We start from the raw sequence: 17366 nt of genomic DNA on the forward strand, positions 1-17366 counted from the left end.
GCATCTCATGCCCGTCTCTGGTGTCCGTGCTGATAGACGCGCCTCGCGCCCGTCTCTGGAACTCCTTTAAGCAACCCTTTCCTCGCACACCCGGAAACAAAGAGGGACGAAAAAGTCTCTTGCCTTTTCGGCATGTCCAGACTTTTCCCCGGACTACCTCCTGGCTAGCCTGGTGCACTAACCCCCTTCAGGCTGTGTTCACGCTGCCAGCCTCAGTCCTCTCCCTGTGCTCTGACCAAAGCCCGAGCCTCAGCTCCCAGCCCCGCCTGCCCCGGCGGGTGAGCCGACAAGCCTCTTGGGCTGATGAGTGCCGGTTAGCGCCGATCCTCTGTGCGGGAATCTCGCCGCTTTGCCCTCCGCACCCCTGTTGCTGTGCTCTCCTCTGCGGCTGCGAAGCTCCCCCTTCCGCCTCCCACAGTCTCCGCCCGCGAAGGGGCTTCCTAGTGTGTGGAAACCTTTCGTCCTTCACAGTTCTCTCCCACTGATGCAGGTGCCATTCCTATTCTTTTGTCTCTGCTTTTTCTTTTTTTTCTTTTGCCCTACCCAGGTACGTGGGGAGTTTCTTGCCTTTGGGGAGATCTGAGGTCTTCTTCCAGCGTTCAGTAGGTGTTCTGTAGGAGCTGTTCCGCGTGTAGATGTATTTCTGATGTATCTGTGGGGAGGAGGGTGATCTCCACATCTTACTCCTCCACCACCTTCCCTCTCTCTCCCATTGTTTAATCTTTTTATCTTCTGCTCTCTGCTGTGCCCTATATATACCCTTGAATAGAGAGTCTTAACCAGAGAATAAGCCTCTTTCCATCTTGTAAAACTGAAACTCTATACCCATTAAACAACCCCTCATACCCCCATACCAGCCTTTGTCTTCTCTTTAATATAGTAAATAAAAATGGCACCTATGTAACTTCTCTGGGATTTTATTTCAGGCCCTTCCAAATGTCCTTAGCTTGTGGTCCACAATCTCTCATCATTGGGCCTCAGCATCACTTCCTAGCTGCATCACCCAGGACATGTCTTCATGCAGTTCATTCCCAGCCCTGCTTTCTACTCCTCAAGTATACTGAGTAATTTCAAAATCTTTAATGAAATTGATTTTTTTTTCCTGCTCATGCTGTTACTGTATTCTAGAATTGCCTTTTTCTTTTTTTCCTTCTAAGTCATACTTTAATTTTATACCTTAGGTCAATGTCACCTCTTTAGCGAAGTCTCCAAGACTGGAATTAATTTCTCCTTCCAGTGTGTTTCTGTGGCATTTTCCTTGAGCTTTGCTGTAGCTCTTATTTTAGGTATGGCTAGTTTCTTGTGTCTGCTTCTCTGTGTCGATTGAAAACTCTATCAGACCAGGCTTTACTCATCTCTGCATTCCCAGAGTACTCTGCTCACTACTCTTCTCTCTGTAAGAAGTATGTAGATATTGGTTCATTGATTCAACAAATATTTACCGAGTACCCTCTCTAGGCAGCAGAGATATAATAGTGAAAAAAATATACAAGGTCCCTGATCTCATGAGACTTATTCTAGTAGGGGAGCAGAACCAAATATAAAGCCAGATAGGGGGCCAGAATAATGGGGTGGAGTACATTCTTGGGTGGTATGTTCAGTTGGAAAAGGCCTGTTGGGATATATTTGAATATCACTGAGCAGGATACCTTTTTGAATACTGTATTGCATTTGACACATACATATCAATATTAAGTTGTTTAATTACCATCAGAACTGAGGTATTAATGCATAGCAAATTAATTACAATATTTTTTATAAAACTAATTCAGCCAATATTTTATAATACCTATACATGGAGTAAAACCTTTAAAAATTGTGACTCACTATACTGTATACCTGTAACTTATATAATATTGTACATCAACTATACTTCAATTAAAAAAAAAACTAATTGAGGACTCTGTGCAACCAACTGAATTTTTCAGATTGAAAGCTCTAAAGCTTATTAATGGAATGGAATCTAGAACTTGTCTGTTAGTTCAGATTAAACATTTACTTTATGAGCTGAATTAAGGTGGGTAGGGTAATAAAAATAGAAAATATTAAATCAAAATTATTTTTCTTACGTTTTCAGTGTTGGCTATCAGCTTTGAGAGTTAAAAATTCTTGACTTTTTTTTCATAGCCCACATTACAATCCATTACCAAATCCAATTTTCTCTACCCTCAGATTACATTCAGAATCTAACCACTTCCCTTCAACTCTAGCACTAACATCATGGTCCAAGCTGCATCATCTGTCACCTAGATTTTTATAGTAGTCTCCTAAATTCCTATTGGCCATAACACAATTATTAGCTTCTTCCTACTCTACCTGGTCATAGGGCAGTTAGATTATGTCACATATCGTAAGCCTCTAATGACCCCCTCTCTCACACTAAGTGAAAACCAGAGTTCTTCCAATAGTGATGCCCATGGTCTGGACCTTCTTCTCTGACCTCATCTCCTACCATTCTCCCCTATCTACTCTACTCAGCCACACTGTCCTCCTTACTACTCCTAAAACATACCCAGCATGCTCCTGCCTCAGGACCTTTACACTTGCTGTTCACTCTATCCTCAGATCCATATTGTTGACTGCAATGCTTCCTTCAGTCTCTACTTACATGTCACCCTATTAGAGAAGTCTTTTCTAATAACCCATAAAATGGCAAACCTGCCTCTTCCTACTTGTCTGCCCCAGCATTCCCCATCCCCTGCCTTTCTCATTTCAACTTTGCAGTTATCATCTGACATAGCATACTTAGGGTTTTTTATTTGTTTTTTGTTCTTTTTAAACATCTTTATTAGAGTATAATTGCTTTACAATGGTGTGTTAGTTTCTGCTTTATAACAAAGTGAATCAGTTATACATATACATATGTCCCCATATCTCTTCCCTCTTGCATCTCCCTCCCTCCTACCCTCCCTATTCCACCCCTCTAGGTGGTCACAAAGCACTGAGCTGATCTCCCTGTGCTATGCGGCTGCTTCCCACTAGCTAGCTATTTTACATTTAGTAGTGTATATATGTTCATGCCACTTTCTCACTTTGTCCCGGCTTACCCTTCCCACTCCCTGTATCCTCAAGTCCATTCTCTAGTAGGTCTCTGTCTTTATTCCCATCTTGCCCCTAGGTTCTTCGTGACCTTTTTTTATTTTAGATTCCAGATAAATGTGTTAGCATATAGTATTTGTTTTTCTCTTTCTGACTTACTTCACTCTGTATGCCAGACTCTAGGTCCATCCGCCTCACTACAAATAACTCAATTTCATTTCTTTTTATGACTGAGTAATATTCCATTGTATATATGTGCCACATCTTCTTTATCCATTCATCTGTTGATGGACACTTAGGTTGCTTCCATGTCCTGGCTATTGTAAATAGAACTGCAATGAAGATTTTGGTACATGACTCCTTTTGAATTATGGTTTTCTCAGGGTATATGCCCAGTAGTGGGATTGCTGGGTCATACGGTAGTTCTGTTTTTAGTTTTTTAAGGAACCTCCATACTGTTCGCTATAGTGGCTGTATCAATTTACATTCCCACCAACAGTGCAAGAGGGTTCCCTTTTCTCCACACCCTCTCCAGCATTTATTGTTTGTAGATTTTTTGATGATGGCCATTCTGACTGGTGTGAGATGATATCTCATTGTGGTTTTGATTTGCATTTCTCTAATGATTAATGATGTTGAGCATTCTTTCATGTGTTTGTTGGCAATCTGTATATCTTCTTTGAAGAAATGTCTATTTAGGTCTTCTGCCCATTTTTGGATTGGGTTGTTTGTTTTTTCAATATTGAGCTGCTTGTAAATTTAGGAGACTAATCCTTTGTCAGTTGCTTCATTTGCAAATATTTTCTCCCATTCTGAGGGGTGTCTTTTCTTCTTGTTTATGGTTTCCTTTGCTGTGCAAAAGCTTTGAAGTTTCATTAGGTCCCATTTGTTTATTTTTCTTTTTATTTCCATTTCTCTAGGAGGTGGGTCAAAAAGGATCTTGCTGTGATTTATGTCATAGAGTGTTCTGCCTATGTTTTCCTCTAAGAGTTTGGTAGTGTCTGGCCTTACATTTAGGTCTTTATTCCATTTTGAGCTTATTTTTGTGTATGGTGTTAGGGAGTGTTCTAATCTCATACTTTTACATGTAGCTGTCCAGTGTTCCTAGCACTACTTATTGAAGAGGCTGTCTTTTCTCCATTATATATTCCTGCCTCCTTTATCAAAGATAAGGTGACCATATGTGCATTGGTTTATCTCTGGGCTTTCTATCCTGTTGCATTGATCTATATTTCTGTTTTTGTGCCAGTACCATACTGTCTTGATTACTGTAGCTTTGTAGTATAGTCTGAAGTCAGGCAACCTGATTCCTCCAGCTCCGTTTTTCTTTCTCAAGTTTACTTTGGCTATTTGGGGCCTTTTGTGTTTCCATACAAATTGTGAAATTTTTTTCCTAGTTCTGTGAAAAATGCCAGTGGTAGTTTGATAGGGATTGCATTGAATCTATAGATGGCTTTGGGTAGTCTAGTCATTTTCACAGTGTTGATTCTTCCAATCCAAGAACATGGTATATCTCTCCATCTATTTGTATCATCTTTAATTTCTTTCATCAGTGTCTTATAACTTTCTACATACAGGTCTTTTGCCTCCTTAAGTAGGTTTATTCCTAGATAATTTATTCTGTTTTTTGCAGTGGTAAATGGGAGTGTTTTCTTAATTTCAGTTTCAGAGTTTTCATCATTAATGTATAGGAATGCTAGATATTTCTGTGCATTAGTTTTGTATCCTGATACTTTACCAAATTCATTGATTAGCTCTAGTAGTTTTCTGGTAGCATCTTTAGGATTCTGTATGTATAGTATCATGTCATCTGCAAATAGTGACAGCTTTACTTCTTCTTTTCTGATTTCGATTCCTTTTATTTATTTTTCTTCTCTGATTGCTGTGGCTAAAACTTTAAAAACTATGTTGAATAGTAGTGGTGAGGGTTGTAACCTTGTCTTGTTCCTGATCTTAGAGGAAATGGTTTCAGTTTTTCACCATTGAGGATGATGTTGGCTGTGGGTTTGTCATATATGACCTTTGTTATGTTGAGGAAAGTTCTCTCTGTGCCTACTCTCTGGAGGGTTTTTGTCATAAATGGGTGTTGAATTTTGTCAGAAGCTTTCTCTGCATCTATTGCGATGATCATATGGTTTTTCTCCTTCAATTTTTTAATAAGGTGTATCACATTGATTGATTTCCATATAGTGAATAATCCTTGCATTCCTGGGATAAACACCACTTGATCACGGTGTATGATCCTTTTAATGTGCTTTGGGGTTCTGTTTGCTAGTATTTTGTTGAGGATTTTTGCGTCTATGTTCATCAGTGATGTTGGCCTATAGTTTTCTTTCTTTGTGACATCTTTGTTTGGTTTTGGTATCAGGGTGATGGTGGCCTCATTGAATGAGTTTGGGAGTGTTCCTCCCTCTGCTATATTTTGGAAGAGTTTGAGAAGGAAAGGTGTTAGCTCTTCTCTAAATGTTTGATAGAATTTGCCTATGAAGCCATCTGGTCCTGGGCTTTTGTTTGTTTGAAGATTTTTTTTTTTTTTTTTTGGGGTACGCTGGCTTCTCACCGTTGCGGCGTCTCCCATTGTGGAGCACAGGCTCCGGACTCTCAGGCCCAGCAGCCATGGCTCACGGGCCCAGCCGTTCCGTGGCATGTGGGATCCTCCCAGACTGGGGCATGAACCCGCGTCTGCTGCATCAGCAGGCGGACTCTCAGCCACTGTGCCACCATGGAAGCCCTGTTGGAAGATTTTTAATCACTGTTTCAATTTCAGTGCTTGTGATTGGTCTGTTCATATTTTCTGCATACTTAGGTTTTTATTTGTTCATTGTCTACTTAATTTTGTTCATGCTATTTCCTCAATACCTAGCATAGTACTTGGCATATATCAGTGTCCAGTAAATATCTGTCTAACAGACTAGTTAACTAGAGAGCAGTATGTGTAGGTGTAATCCTGCATCCTAGGAAATATCACTCTATAGACTTCCATTGCTTCACATTTGAAATGAACAGTGAGAAAATAGAGAATATATTAAGACTGAAAAATTAACTTATTTTTAAATAATAATTTATGGCTTATTTTCTGGGCAGTACATTTCTCACTTTTATTTGACAGTTCATCAGATAATTAGAAGTGACACATAGTGCTAAGAATCATTGTGGGTTATCATTCATTTATACATTCACCATGAACCACTGACAGACAACAACTGTGTTCAAGTTTGGCCTCATTTAGTTTGTTCAAGCTATAATCAGGAACTAATGGAATATAAAATGACCAAATATTGGTTTCCAGAATGTAGATAATCAACACCTTCATGATCCTGAAAAATGGAGAGTTGGCAGCATCTCATCATTGGATAGCCCTGAAATATATTACTGTAGCAAATTCCAAAGCGTAATTATCTTTTCTGAAGACAACATTGGTATTTCATGTTTTTTTATTTCAAAATTTTATTTTCTAACATTTTAATAAATACTGAAATTTAATTGAGCTTAAAAATAAATAAGAGGATGGAAAGAAAAAACAATTCATCTCATGTTGATTCTGCTATTTATTATGACTCATGAGCTTGTAGCTTGATGTGTATGTTCTATTTCAGGGGGATTTGTTGTATGTGAAAATCTGTCTGATTGTAGAATGTTCATTTAAGAAGTTACTTAAAAATCATGGGGGTTGTTTTTGGTTTTTTTTTTTGCGGTACGCGGGCCTCTCACTGTTGTGGCCTCTCCTGCTGCGGAGTACAGGCTGCAGACACGCAGGCTCAGCGGCCATGGCCCAGGGGCCCAGCTGCTCCACGGCATGTGGGATCTTCCCAGACCGGGGCACGAACCCATGTCCGCTGCATCGGCAGGTGGACTCTCAACCACTGCGCCACCAGGGAAGCCCAACGTCATGTATATTTTTTAAGTAAACTTTTTAAAAAGTATTATGTATTTACAGAAAAGTATGTACATAGATCATAAGGTTGTGGCTTGATGAATTTAAGAGCTGTGACTCTTAATCACGTTTCAGACACTAATATCTGGAGCTGTGGTAGAACAACTTGACTTCTTACGAATCAGTGACACAGAAGAGTAAGTTCTTTTAGATTATTGTGTTTCTTGAGATTACATTAGGAATGCAGGGAATCTGAAACTTTTTCTTTTAAATTCTAGGCTTCCAGAATTTAAGAGTTTTGAAGAACTAGAAGTTCCCAAACATTCAAAAGTCAAACGACAAAGCAGTACCTCCAATGCTCCTGAAGAAGAACAGCAGCCAGATGTCACCATTACTGAATGGAAAAACAAACCCACCCATGAAATTCTTCAAAAACTGAATGTGAGGAAGATGCAATTCCCACATGGCCCTGAGTGAGGTTGGCAGAGCAGGAACTCCCAGGGGCAAACGATATTTCTTCTTGTCCTCCCAGAGAAGGTTGTAGTTAAACTGGAGGTAGATGCCTGTCTGTACCTGAGGCAGTAATGAGAGGTAGTTCTCATGGTCTGATATTAGTGTGGATGTCTTAAAGATGCTTAAGGAGTGTGTTGTCTTGAGTAACCCATTAAAGAAGTATAGTTTCCTTTGGGATCTCCAGATTTCTCTTTCAGTGCCCTTTGTCGCCTTTTCCCAACCCAGGTCTTCTCTCCTGTCTCAGTTTTTAGGTCTAATGCTTGCTTTGAGTCTCTCCAGTTACCGAGGAAAGCAATCCTATAACTACATCCATATGAATATTATGTTAGCAACCTAGTATTATACCTTCCTTAAGGTTATTTTCATTTTAAAGGAGGAGGGGTGGGGGTATAAGGTATAGTACGTATCAAAGGAAATGAAATTCTAATGGTAGAGCTATAAACACAGTGACATTTTATTAGACCATACAAATTTGAGCATGTAGGCTAAATATATAACCTGTCAGATACCAGTTCTTGTGATTGATCGATATTATCTATGGATCGACATAAGCATGAATATGATATAGTAGGCATAAAACATAATGCATATAATAAGTGGTCTACATACATCCCCTCCTTTCATCCTTCTCTCCACATTGGGTTGACAGCAACATGGTCTCCCATTTATGAACAAGTAAAGTCAAAAAGGGAGTGATTAAATGACTTGGCCGAATCTCTCAAAGAGTGGCAGAATCAGTGTTAATGCTTGTAGACAACATATTTTCTATTCATTACTTATCTTGTTTCCTGGAAAATTTGATTATTAAATCCTACTACCCCAGGAAGCTACCCACTGTTTCCAGGATAGCTGAAATAAATAGTTGTATAATGTCATCTTACGTTCGGTAGTATAGCAGTGACATTTTATCTTTTCTCAATTGCATAGCAGAATATTTCCTCTTTGCATCGTGTGGTTTCATGATTAGTTACCCCCTGTGGTAATTTTTGTACCCATTTCATTACAGTTACTCATAGTGATTTATATTTTCAGGACTGTAGTTGTCTGGCTAGCCAAGCCATCCTGCTGGGTATACTGCTGAAAAGAGAAGGGCCCAACTTCATCACAAAGGAAGGTAAGAGTACATGTCTAAGAGAACATTTTTAAATAAAAAGACCTCTCTATTTTTGAACTTATATCAAATATGCATAATGAATATCCACTAAAATGTTACAAATTATTTTCTCCTCTGTTAAACCTTTTTTAAAAAAACACTTTTAAAAGGAAAATTCATACCCCCTTCTCTGATTGTCTGAATGGTGTTGGAACCTGGATTCTGCCTGTGACTGTTAACCTCTGATAACTCCATAGTTGTTTATCGACAGTTTCTGTTTCCAGTTTTATTTTCTGTATGTTTTCAAGAACAATATTCAGTCATTATAGCTATAAAAATTAGCTCCTTCATGGTCTGCAGCAGCCATTTGAAATGGAACACGGCATTTAGTAGAATTGCACTCTCAAGACTGTTTACAAAAATAAATCATTCTAATCGTGTTCATGTCCACTCTGCATTAAGGATGAAACCCAATTATCCCTGAAATCTACACTTGTATGTTGAGTCACTACTCTAAGGAATCTTTGAATTCTACATCATGGTCTACTTCCAGCATTTTATAATACAGAATAATGTAGGATACATTTCAAGTATTTAATGTCTAGCTACTCAAAGTTTTTAGCTCATCTGAAAGTTCTCTGTCCAGAGATGCATATTGTTTAGTTAGATTTAGAAATTGAGTCAATATTCTAAACAGCAATGTAATTAATAAAACTTATAGTTCTGGTAGTGAACTAAACATAATTGTTTATTCAAATAAGGTCTACTTAGTTTTTGCATTATTGTAGCTAAGAGATAACTGGCTTGAGTATTATACAGTGAATTGAATAGTCTTAATTTTTTAACTTAATATTAAGGCAGAAGAACTTTAAGCAAATTTCAAACAGAATCCTTCATGTTTCTAATTAATCTTGAAACTCAAAGTGTAAACAGGATCCTAGTTATATTGAGGACATCAAAATTTATACTTTAAAACAATAGGATAATTAAAAAGCAGACATTTCATTAGGAACCTAGAATTCAGAATGGTTATTTTAGTAGTGCTTTAAAATGAAACAAAATTTATATAAAATAGTTTATAATGAAAATGTTGAGAGAATTTTTTTTAAACCATTTTTATAAACTTCAGAATAATATTCATCTGTTACTTAGATATTTAAAAGACTTTAAATGTTTTAAATCTGTGAAACCTTATGTATTGAAAATCATAAGCATCTACAGAATCTGAATATAATTTTATCCAATTTGTTATAAAAATAAGTTCAGGGTAAAATGATAAAGATCATGTCCTTTACCCTTGTTTACCCTTTTTTGTGCTCTGTCCTGTCACGTGGTTAATTTACTGACAAACCAGTCATGAGGCCAGACCACATGTAAATTGCTCCCAAAGAATGAAACCCAGTGGTATTTTTTGAGCACTGGTATATGATCATGCATATAACAGAATCACCATAAAGTTTTTTTGAACAAATAAATGAAGAATTATGTATAGTCAGTCTATAGTATTTGTTCAATTTGCTATATTCTGTTTTTTATTTTCTATAGTAAATTAAAATAACTTATTTTTATTTATTAAAAACATAGATTGTGTATTAAGAAAACAATGAATTGCAAGAAATAAAGTACTTATTCCAAATCATATTCTCAAACTAAGTAGTAACAAGGGTTGGAGACATTCACACTATATATTTGGGTTACATATTTAAGTATGTCAGGTAGTTCAGAACATTAATGGATGGATGTATTAACTCTAATGGAACAAAATGAAAATTCAAGAGTGTTTTTTTTTAAGGGGAATAAATGTTATGCATTTAATTAAAAGCATTTTTCAACAAAGACTCTATTATCTGATGTCTAGGTACTGTTTCTGATCACATTGAGAGAGTCTATAGAAGAGCTGGCAGCAAAAAATGTTGGTTCGTATTAGCGTCCTTGTCCTTATGTTTTATTTTTATGTTTTCATATTCAGTATCCTAAAGATAATGGACCAGTCTTAAAGGTGGTTATTCATCCTAATTTTTACTTTTAAACTCCAAGGTTACAGCACTGTGACTCAGCCTACTTTCTAAGGATCTGCCTACATTGCATTTTATCATGGCTCTCCCAAGTTGTTAAAAACATGTCTGGGAGTAAAGACACCCTTAGGAATAGAACCTGGAGAGGATGCACTGGAATGATGTTCCAATTACTCTTTCCTACCCTGCACCGCCTCTGTCCCAGAAAGATGCTTAGGTTCTAATTTGTATTTGGGAAACTTGTTCTGTTATAGAAGGTCATGAAGAGACCAGTGTTTCATTTAATCACAGGCAAAAAATAATATACTTAGGAAATAGTTCTCTCATGACTTAAGTTGAATGAATCCCAATGATTGTAGTTGCTTCATAACAAGTAACTGATACGTTCTGCAGAGGTAGTCTCTTCCCAGAGACTGAAGAAAAATTAGGTAAGTTGAGATAAGGTTGTTTAATTTCACAATGGGGTGGGTATGTCTAAATGCATGCCATCTTCATTTTTGAAGCAATTGTAACAGTTTTACTAGCAAAATCTAACATTTTGAAATTAAGAGTATATAAATATATATATTTTTTTAATAACCCATTATTATCTAATTTTGAAAAAAAAGTTTCAAGCAGTGTCATAAGAAACTCCCTTAACCTTAATGAACCTGTTTTCTAATCTCTAAAATAAGGGGATTAGACAAAACAGTCTCTTAGCAGTATTTCAACTCTATGATTTATAATAAATATAACATTCCAACCCAGAAGAAATTATGTAATAGTCCTGTGGTTAAGTCTCAGATTTTCACTGTAAATTCTCAGCACAGTAATGCGTGCAAACCAATAGATGTTGCTTTTTAGTCAGTAAATTTCAAATGTGGTCTATAATCTTATCTTCGGTTAAGCAAACCTGTATTTGCTTTATGTTTAATACTTATATTTTAGATCAATCATTAGCAAACATTTAGAGTCCTGACTGTTATGTTTAAAAGAACAAACTCCTGGAAGTTTTATTTACTGTATTTTCCCTTTTATGGCTTTCCACTGACATACCCAGGTTGGCGGTACGCTACGGGGCTGCATTTACCCAGAAATTTCCTTCCTCTATAGCCCCACACATTACTACTTTTCTGGTACATGGGAAACAGGTAACATGCACAGAATGTGGAAACTCAAGCTGCTTGAAATGTGTGGGCTTATTTGCGTTCTGAGGGTTAAATATGTCTTTTGGTCTTACAGTGTGTGGGTGAAAGCTTCTCTAAAAGTACGAAGTGTTTGTTTCACTAACTTTATCTGATATGACTTAATTTTCTACTAGTTCATCTATGTTGAGATTAAGCAATGTAAGTGTTTTTTATAGGTCAGCTCCCATAGATATCCTGAAATACAAGAAAACAGTTTTAAACCTACATTTTTATTTTATTTTCTCCATCTAAAAGTCCCACATGAATTTTTACTTTTGAGGGGGCAAAAATGTCTTATGTATTGCAGGTGCTGTGCTTAAAAATCTGTTCTCCTTACAGTCTAAGACTTTTTCAGAAATGTAAAAATAGCAGTGTGAATTCCTTCCTCCAACATTCTGGCAAGAAAAAAAATACTGGTATTTCATTGTATCACTTCCTAAAATTGAGTACTAAGTGAGTCCCCTGATCCAGGGATTTGGTTATGTAGGCACTGAAAGAAACTTGATTTAAAGCGGGTTATAGGAATAGAGGGCATGTACCAGTGACAGTCTTAATAATGAAGTTTTTAATGCAAAATCAGAATAATCAATTCTTCCTCCTATGCCACTCCCTGCCAAAGGGATAGTTAGGCTCCCTTTTCTTTCTTTTTAAATTGTTAATGGCACAAATAATGCTGGTGGCAGAGGTGAGGATGAGGTTATCCCTCCCTAATTCTGGTTGGTCCTACAGTCTGGGAGATTTCAGCTGTTAGGTCCAGTGTCTTGGGGTCAGTGTTTCCTCCATATTATTACATGAGGACCTAATTGTGTATATTTTTAAGTCTCCCCATTCAGGGGCCCCACTCATTCATCATTTAGATTTGTCAACCTCTGGCCTGCTCTCTTCTTCACCCCCAGGTCGGTGGTGCGCCATACAGCAAGTCTTTTAAGTAAACTAGTGGACAGCCTGGCCCCATCCATTACTAACGTTTTAGTGCAGGGCAAACAGGTAAGTATCTGATTTTCAGACTCTTCGTCACAGTCACAAAGGTTTCTGGGCAGGACCCTGGCTTTTAAATCTGGCAAGCCTCAGTGTCATAGGTCTCTCACAATCACGGCTCAGGCATTTCTACAAAAGGCTCCTTCCCCAAGCAAAATCTAGTCTTAAAGATGCACAGATACTAAGTGTTTGTGCTGCACCTCAGAGCTTTAATTTTCAACTTCTGTGTTAACTTGAGATCAGTGAAGATACTGACAAAGAAAATGGTATGATACCTACTAAAGCACTCCAGACAGACTTAGGATAAGTAGAACAAAGACAGGGAGCAGTGAAGGGCGCATTTTCCCTTCTCCTCCACTTAAGATTCTTCTCCCCCTTAGAAATTCATTGACTCCCCAGACCCTTAACCCTCTGGACCACCTCTCCTTCCAGCTCCTCCCCTCCCACCAAGGCCAGCTCTTGTCATCTTCTCCTCACAGAGCCATCTCCAGTTAGCAGTCCCTTTCTCGGTTCTCACAGTAGGCCTGTGACACTCCTCACAACCTGCCCTGGATCCCAGTTCATTTAAATGTGTGTCTCTCACCCCAGGGTAGGCCGTGAACCCCCAGAGGTCATGGTCCATGTCTTGTCCAGCACCTATCCCAGTGTGCCCAACATGGCCTTGGAGAGGCACTTGGTGAATGTGGGTTGAATTGAGCCTGTGCATGTGGCTATGTGGAGTGGAATATGGCTGCTCATTTTTTGTTTTATTTTCTATAAGCTCTAATTACCTGGCTGAATAATCATTTGATTGGAATGAAAACCTGCTTGCTTTCTATCTCTTCTTTGGGAGTATGTGTGCTTTGTCATGTCTTCCTGATAGTTAACCTAGGGATATAATAATACAAAAAACTTTAACCTTCTTTGATGGAATCAACCCATTGTTCATATCTCAGGGCTCTTAACTCATTAAAACTGAAATGATTTCATCTTGACATCTAGCTTTTGAAAAGTTGAAAGAATATTTTATTCTGTAATATTTAATAACAATGAAAAAATTATTGTACTAATAAAAAAAACTCCTGAGAAAAATTTAAATCACTTTTCACATATGTTATTTTCTCCAAATTATTAAGAGGTAGAATTTTCATCCTCATTTGTCAGCTAAAAAGACCAAGACACAGGTAGTAACTTATGGGGTTCTTTTCCTCACTGCAATCCTCAAATCCAGCCACAGAGTCCTGTATTGCTGCCTTGGACTGAGCCACCCCTTAAAGAAAGTAAACAGGCTTTGGGAAGCTATTTTTCCTTGGATTTTAGGCCCCTGTAGTATATCTGAGAATATAGTTAATTCTACGATGTATGAGAAGGTTTTGGTGATCTCTGAGGTCACTGGCACCTGACAGTTGGAGAGGAGGGGTAGGTTAGGGTTGGTCATGTCCATTCTATACACTATCTAGAGGGGGATTACAGCCTGTGATTCTGAGATTCTGTTCACAGAGCAGAGTCCTGGAGGCCTTGGAGCCTGTCCTGAGGCTGTGGCTGGACCATTGCCCACCAGACCAGCACATCTCCCAGGGAAATAGTCACTTACAGAGCTGGGTACCTGGGAGGCTGACAGCTCTGCTTCAGGTGTATGAAGTCCATTCTTTCACTGCATCTTACACTTTTACAAAAAAGAAATGAGAATGGAGCATTCCAAGTTTGTAATTGCTTATTTATGAAATTCCACCCTGAGAACTGAAGTAATATTGTTTCTACAGAGCACTTTCAGATCACCTCAAGCTCCCTGGAATGAAATAGTGCTTTAGTCATCATTGCTTCCAGAGGCAATGATGTGCCTTCTGTTTGCTTTCTTCTTTACAAGATGACATTTTAATAAAAGTAATCGCACTTGGACTAACTGGTTGGTACCAGTTGTGTTACAATAAACTAGCAGTTCGCAGTTTTCACTCCATCACAAAGTTGGGGCAGAAGACGCCTGTTCTGCTTTCTCCCCTCATCTCAGAAAACACAGGGCCCTTTGATGTCCTCTTCTTTTTCCTGCATCTTATAATCGTGCACTGTACAAGGAAGAGAGTGGGAGAGGGGTAATGAGGAGGAAGGAGGGGCTTCAGACTTTTCTGGGAGGCAGAATGCTAAGGCGAGAGGAGAAAGGGGGAGCAGAGTGTTTATCTCTTGCCCAGGCTCAACAGCACTCTTGGCTTTGAATTTTCATTGCCATTTCCCTCTGTGCTTTCTCATTTCGCAGGCTTGTGGGCAGTCTTGTTTATTCCCCTCCACAGGCCAGAGATACATCAACAAGTATTTCAGCACTCACTGGGTGCCTAGAACTACGCCAGGAAAAGTGGGGCTACACTACAACTCTATGTCCTTACACCTGCCTTTGAAAAGATTACAGTGTTGTTAAAGAGTAAACACTTCCACATGAGAAACTGTAAAAGAGGTGAAGGATATACTCTCAAACATAGACTGTGCACTAAAGTAAAACTAGTCAATGTATTCTGGTTTCTCTGGGGGGTTTCTAGTACTAAAGTCATTCAGAATAATTTTATCTCATTAGTTATTTATATTCCTTCCCTGATTTTATCCATTCACCTCCACTCTCCTAACCAGGACCCTCACCTGCCCTTGTATTTCAGACCAGACTGAACCATCATGAACTCCAGTGGGAGTCATGCTTTGAAAGCCATTTTAATAAATAGCAGGAACGGTTATTCTACCTAATTCCCTAGCTTGCATAGAGTAATTTCATCCTGCCAGTCATCCTGAGCCTTGAATTTTTTTCTTTTATCTGTTAGTAGCTAGGAAATTTTTACAATAAAATTCTGCCACCTATAGGTAACTCTGGGTGCCTTTGGACATGAAGAAGAGGTTATCTCTAATCCTTTGTCTCCAAGAGTGATTAAGAACATCATCTATTACAAGTGTAATACCCATGATGAGAGGGAGGCGGTCATTCAGCAAGAACTGGTCATCCATATTGGCTGGATCATCTCCAATAACCCGGAGTTATTCCGTGGCATGCTGAAAATACGAATTGGGTGAGTAAAGTACTTTGCATTTGCATAAAGAGAATTGTTCAAGTGGTCCTCGGCCTCTCTGAGTGAAGTGCTGCCCCAAATCTGGTGGGTATTTAGGACAGTGCATCTTGCCCTAAGTCATAGAGACAACATCTGGTGGTATGAAGAAATAAATACTAGTGGCCTGAAAAAAACCCTCCTGTTAAACATATTTAACTCCCAACATGAGATGTAGGGGAATAACTCTGTTCTCTGGTAAAATCAAACTCCAGGGGTTTAAACAGGTGTATCATGTTAAACAATAAAACAAACAAACAAAAACCCCATTATGCACAATACTTGTAAAAAATCCTCTAAATAAGTGGATAAGACTTAAGAGAAGAGTGGGGGTTTTTTAGTAAAATTAGGTGTCAGGAGGACACACTCAAATAAAAACTTGGTCCTTTTAAGAATATTCTTCTGTATCCATTTTCTACCAAAATCTAAATTTTAGTCATTAAAATTGTAAATGTTCTGTTTGGAGAAGTTGAAAGTAAGGCTCTGGTGATCTTGAATCTTCTTAGTCAAGCACTGTGTGAGGCAGTGCAGTAAGCACGTGACCAGGCTCTGGCATCCAGCAGAACTGAGTGCAAGTGCAGACCGCCACTCATCATCTCAGTGGCCTGAGGTCAGTGGCTGAACCTCCCTCCTGTTTTCATACCAGCCTCATTGTTTTGTGTGAGATGAAACAAAATAATATGTTTAAAAGGCCTGCCACAACCGAGTAAAGTACAAATGCGTCTTTTCATTTTTTCAAACATATTTTTGATTGTATTGAATGCAGGTATCATGTGAATATGTTCTAATTGTAAAAAAGTCAACAAAAAACAATACTTGAGCATATAGAGTAACCTAATATGTGGCCAATTTGGGGGATGATCAAGTGTTTGAAAAGACTATGTAGCCTGTCAGGCGCAAATACCTGTGAATGTGTGAGTGTGAATAAGTGTTTAGCTTGCTAGTTGTATAATTAGATCATCAATATCTTTACTATTTCTGTCCTACTTGACTTTCGATTGCTGATAAATTGTAAAATGTTCTCCTGATTATGAATTTGTCAATCTCTCCTTGCATTTTTATCCATTTTGCTTTATATATTTTAAAGCTTTGTTTTTGTCCATGTTGCCATGTTTTAACAATGAATCTTTCCTTGTGTCATTTATTTTGTAATTGAATTATTTTTTAAAAATTATTTTTAATTTCAAACATCTACAAAAATATAGAAAATAGTATAATAAAGCCCATACTATTACTCAGCTTCAACAATATCATCATATGGCCAATCTTATTTCACTCATACCCCTCCACTGCCTACCTCACCCACACTCCCGTCTAGATTTAAAGCAAATCCATCATATCATGTAATCTGTAAATACTTCAGTGTGTATCTCTAAGACATAAGGACTTTTTAAAATCATAACCATGGTCCCATTACAATGCATGAAATATAACAAACGAATTATTTGTGTCTAATATTACTGCCATGCCTGCTTTCTGTTTTTGTTTTTATTAGCTTGGTATACTGTCTTCCATTCCTTTACCTTCAATGTTCTTTTTTCATTTTGTATAGATATGTCTTTTATATTTAACATTCATGCCATATTTACTTTTAATCCAGTCTGATTATCTTTTAGTAGAAATATATGT

At 38.0% G+C, this 17366-nt stretch overlaps 1 protein-coding gene across 1 annotated transcript in view; it reads left to right on the plus strand.

Moving 5' to 3' along the window:
• PHKB (phosphorylase kinase regulatory subunit beta) overlaps positions 1-17366 on the plus strand; it is a 217961-nt gene that overhangs the window by 176756 nt on the left and 23839 nt on the right. Inside the window, exons 21-26 of the mRNA XM_065898359.1 lie at positions 7049-7110; positions 7192-7354; positions 8459-8540; positions 10378-10435; positions 12597-12687; positions 15499-15701. Of these exons, the coding sequence (XP_065754431.1) occupies positions 7049-7110; positions 7192-7354; positions 8459-8540; positions 10378-10435; positions 12597-12687; positions 15499-15701 (659 nt within the window). The remainder of the gene's footprint in view (positions 1-7048; positions 7111-7191; positions 7355-8458; positions 8541-10377; positions 10436-12596; positions 12688-15498; positions 15702-17366) is intronic.

The sequence above is a fragment of the Phocoena phocoena genome, chromosome 20, assembly GCF_963924675.1.
Source record: "Phocoena phocoena chromosome 20, mPhoPho1.1, whole genome shotgun sequence".
NCBI lineage: Eukaryota > Metazoa > Chordata > Mammalia > Artiodactyla > Phocoenidae > Phocoena > Phocoena phocoena.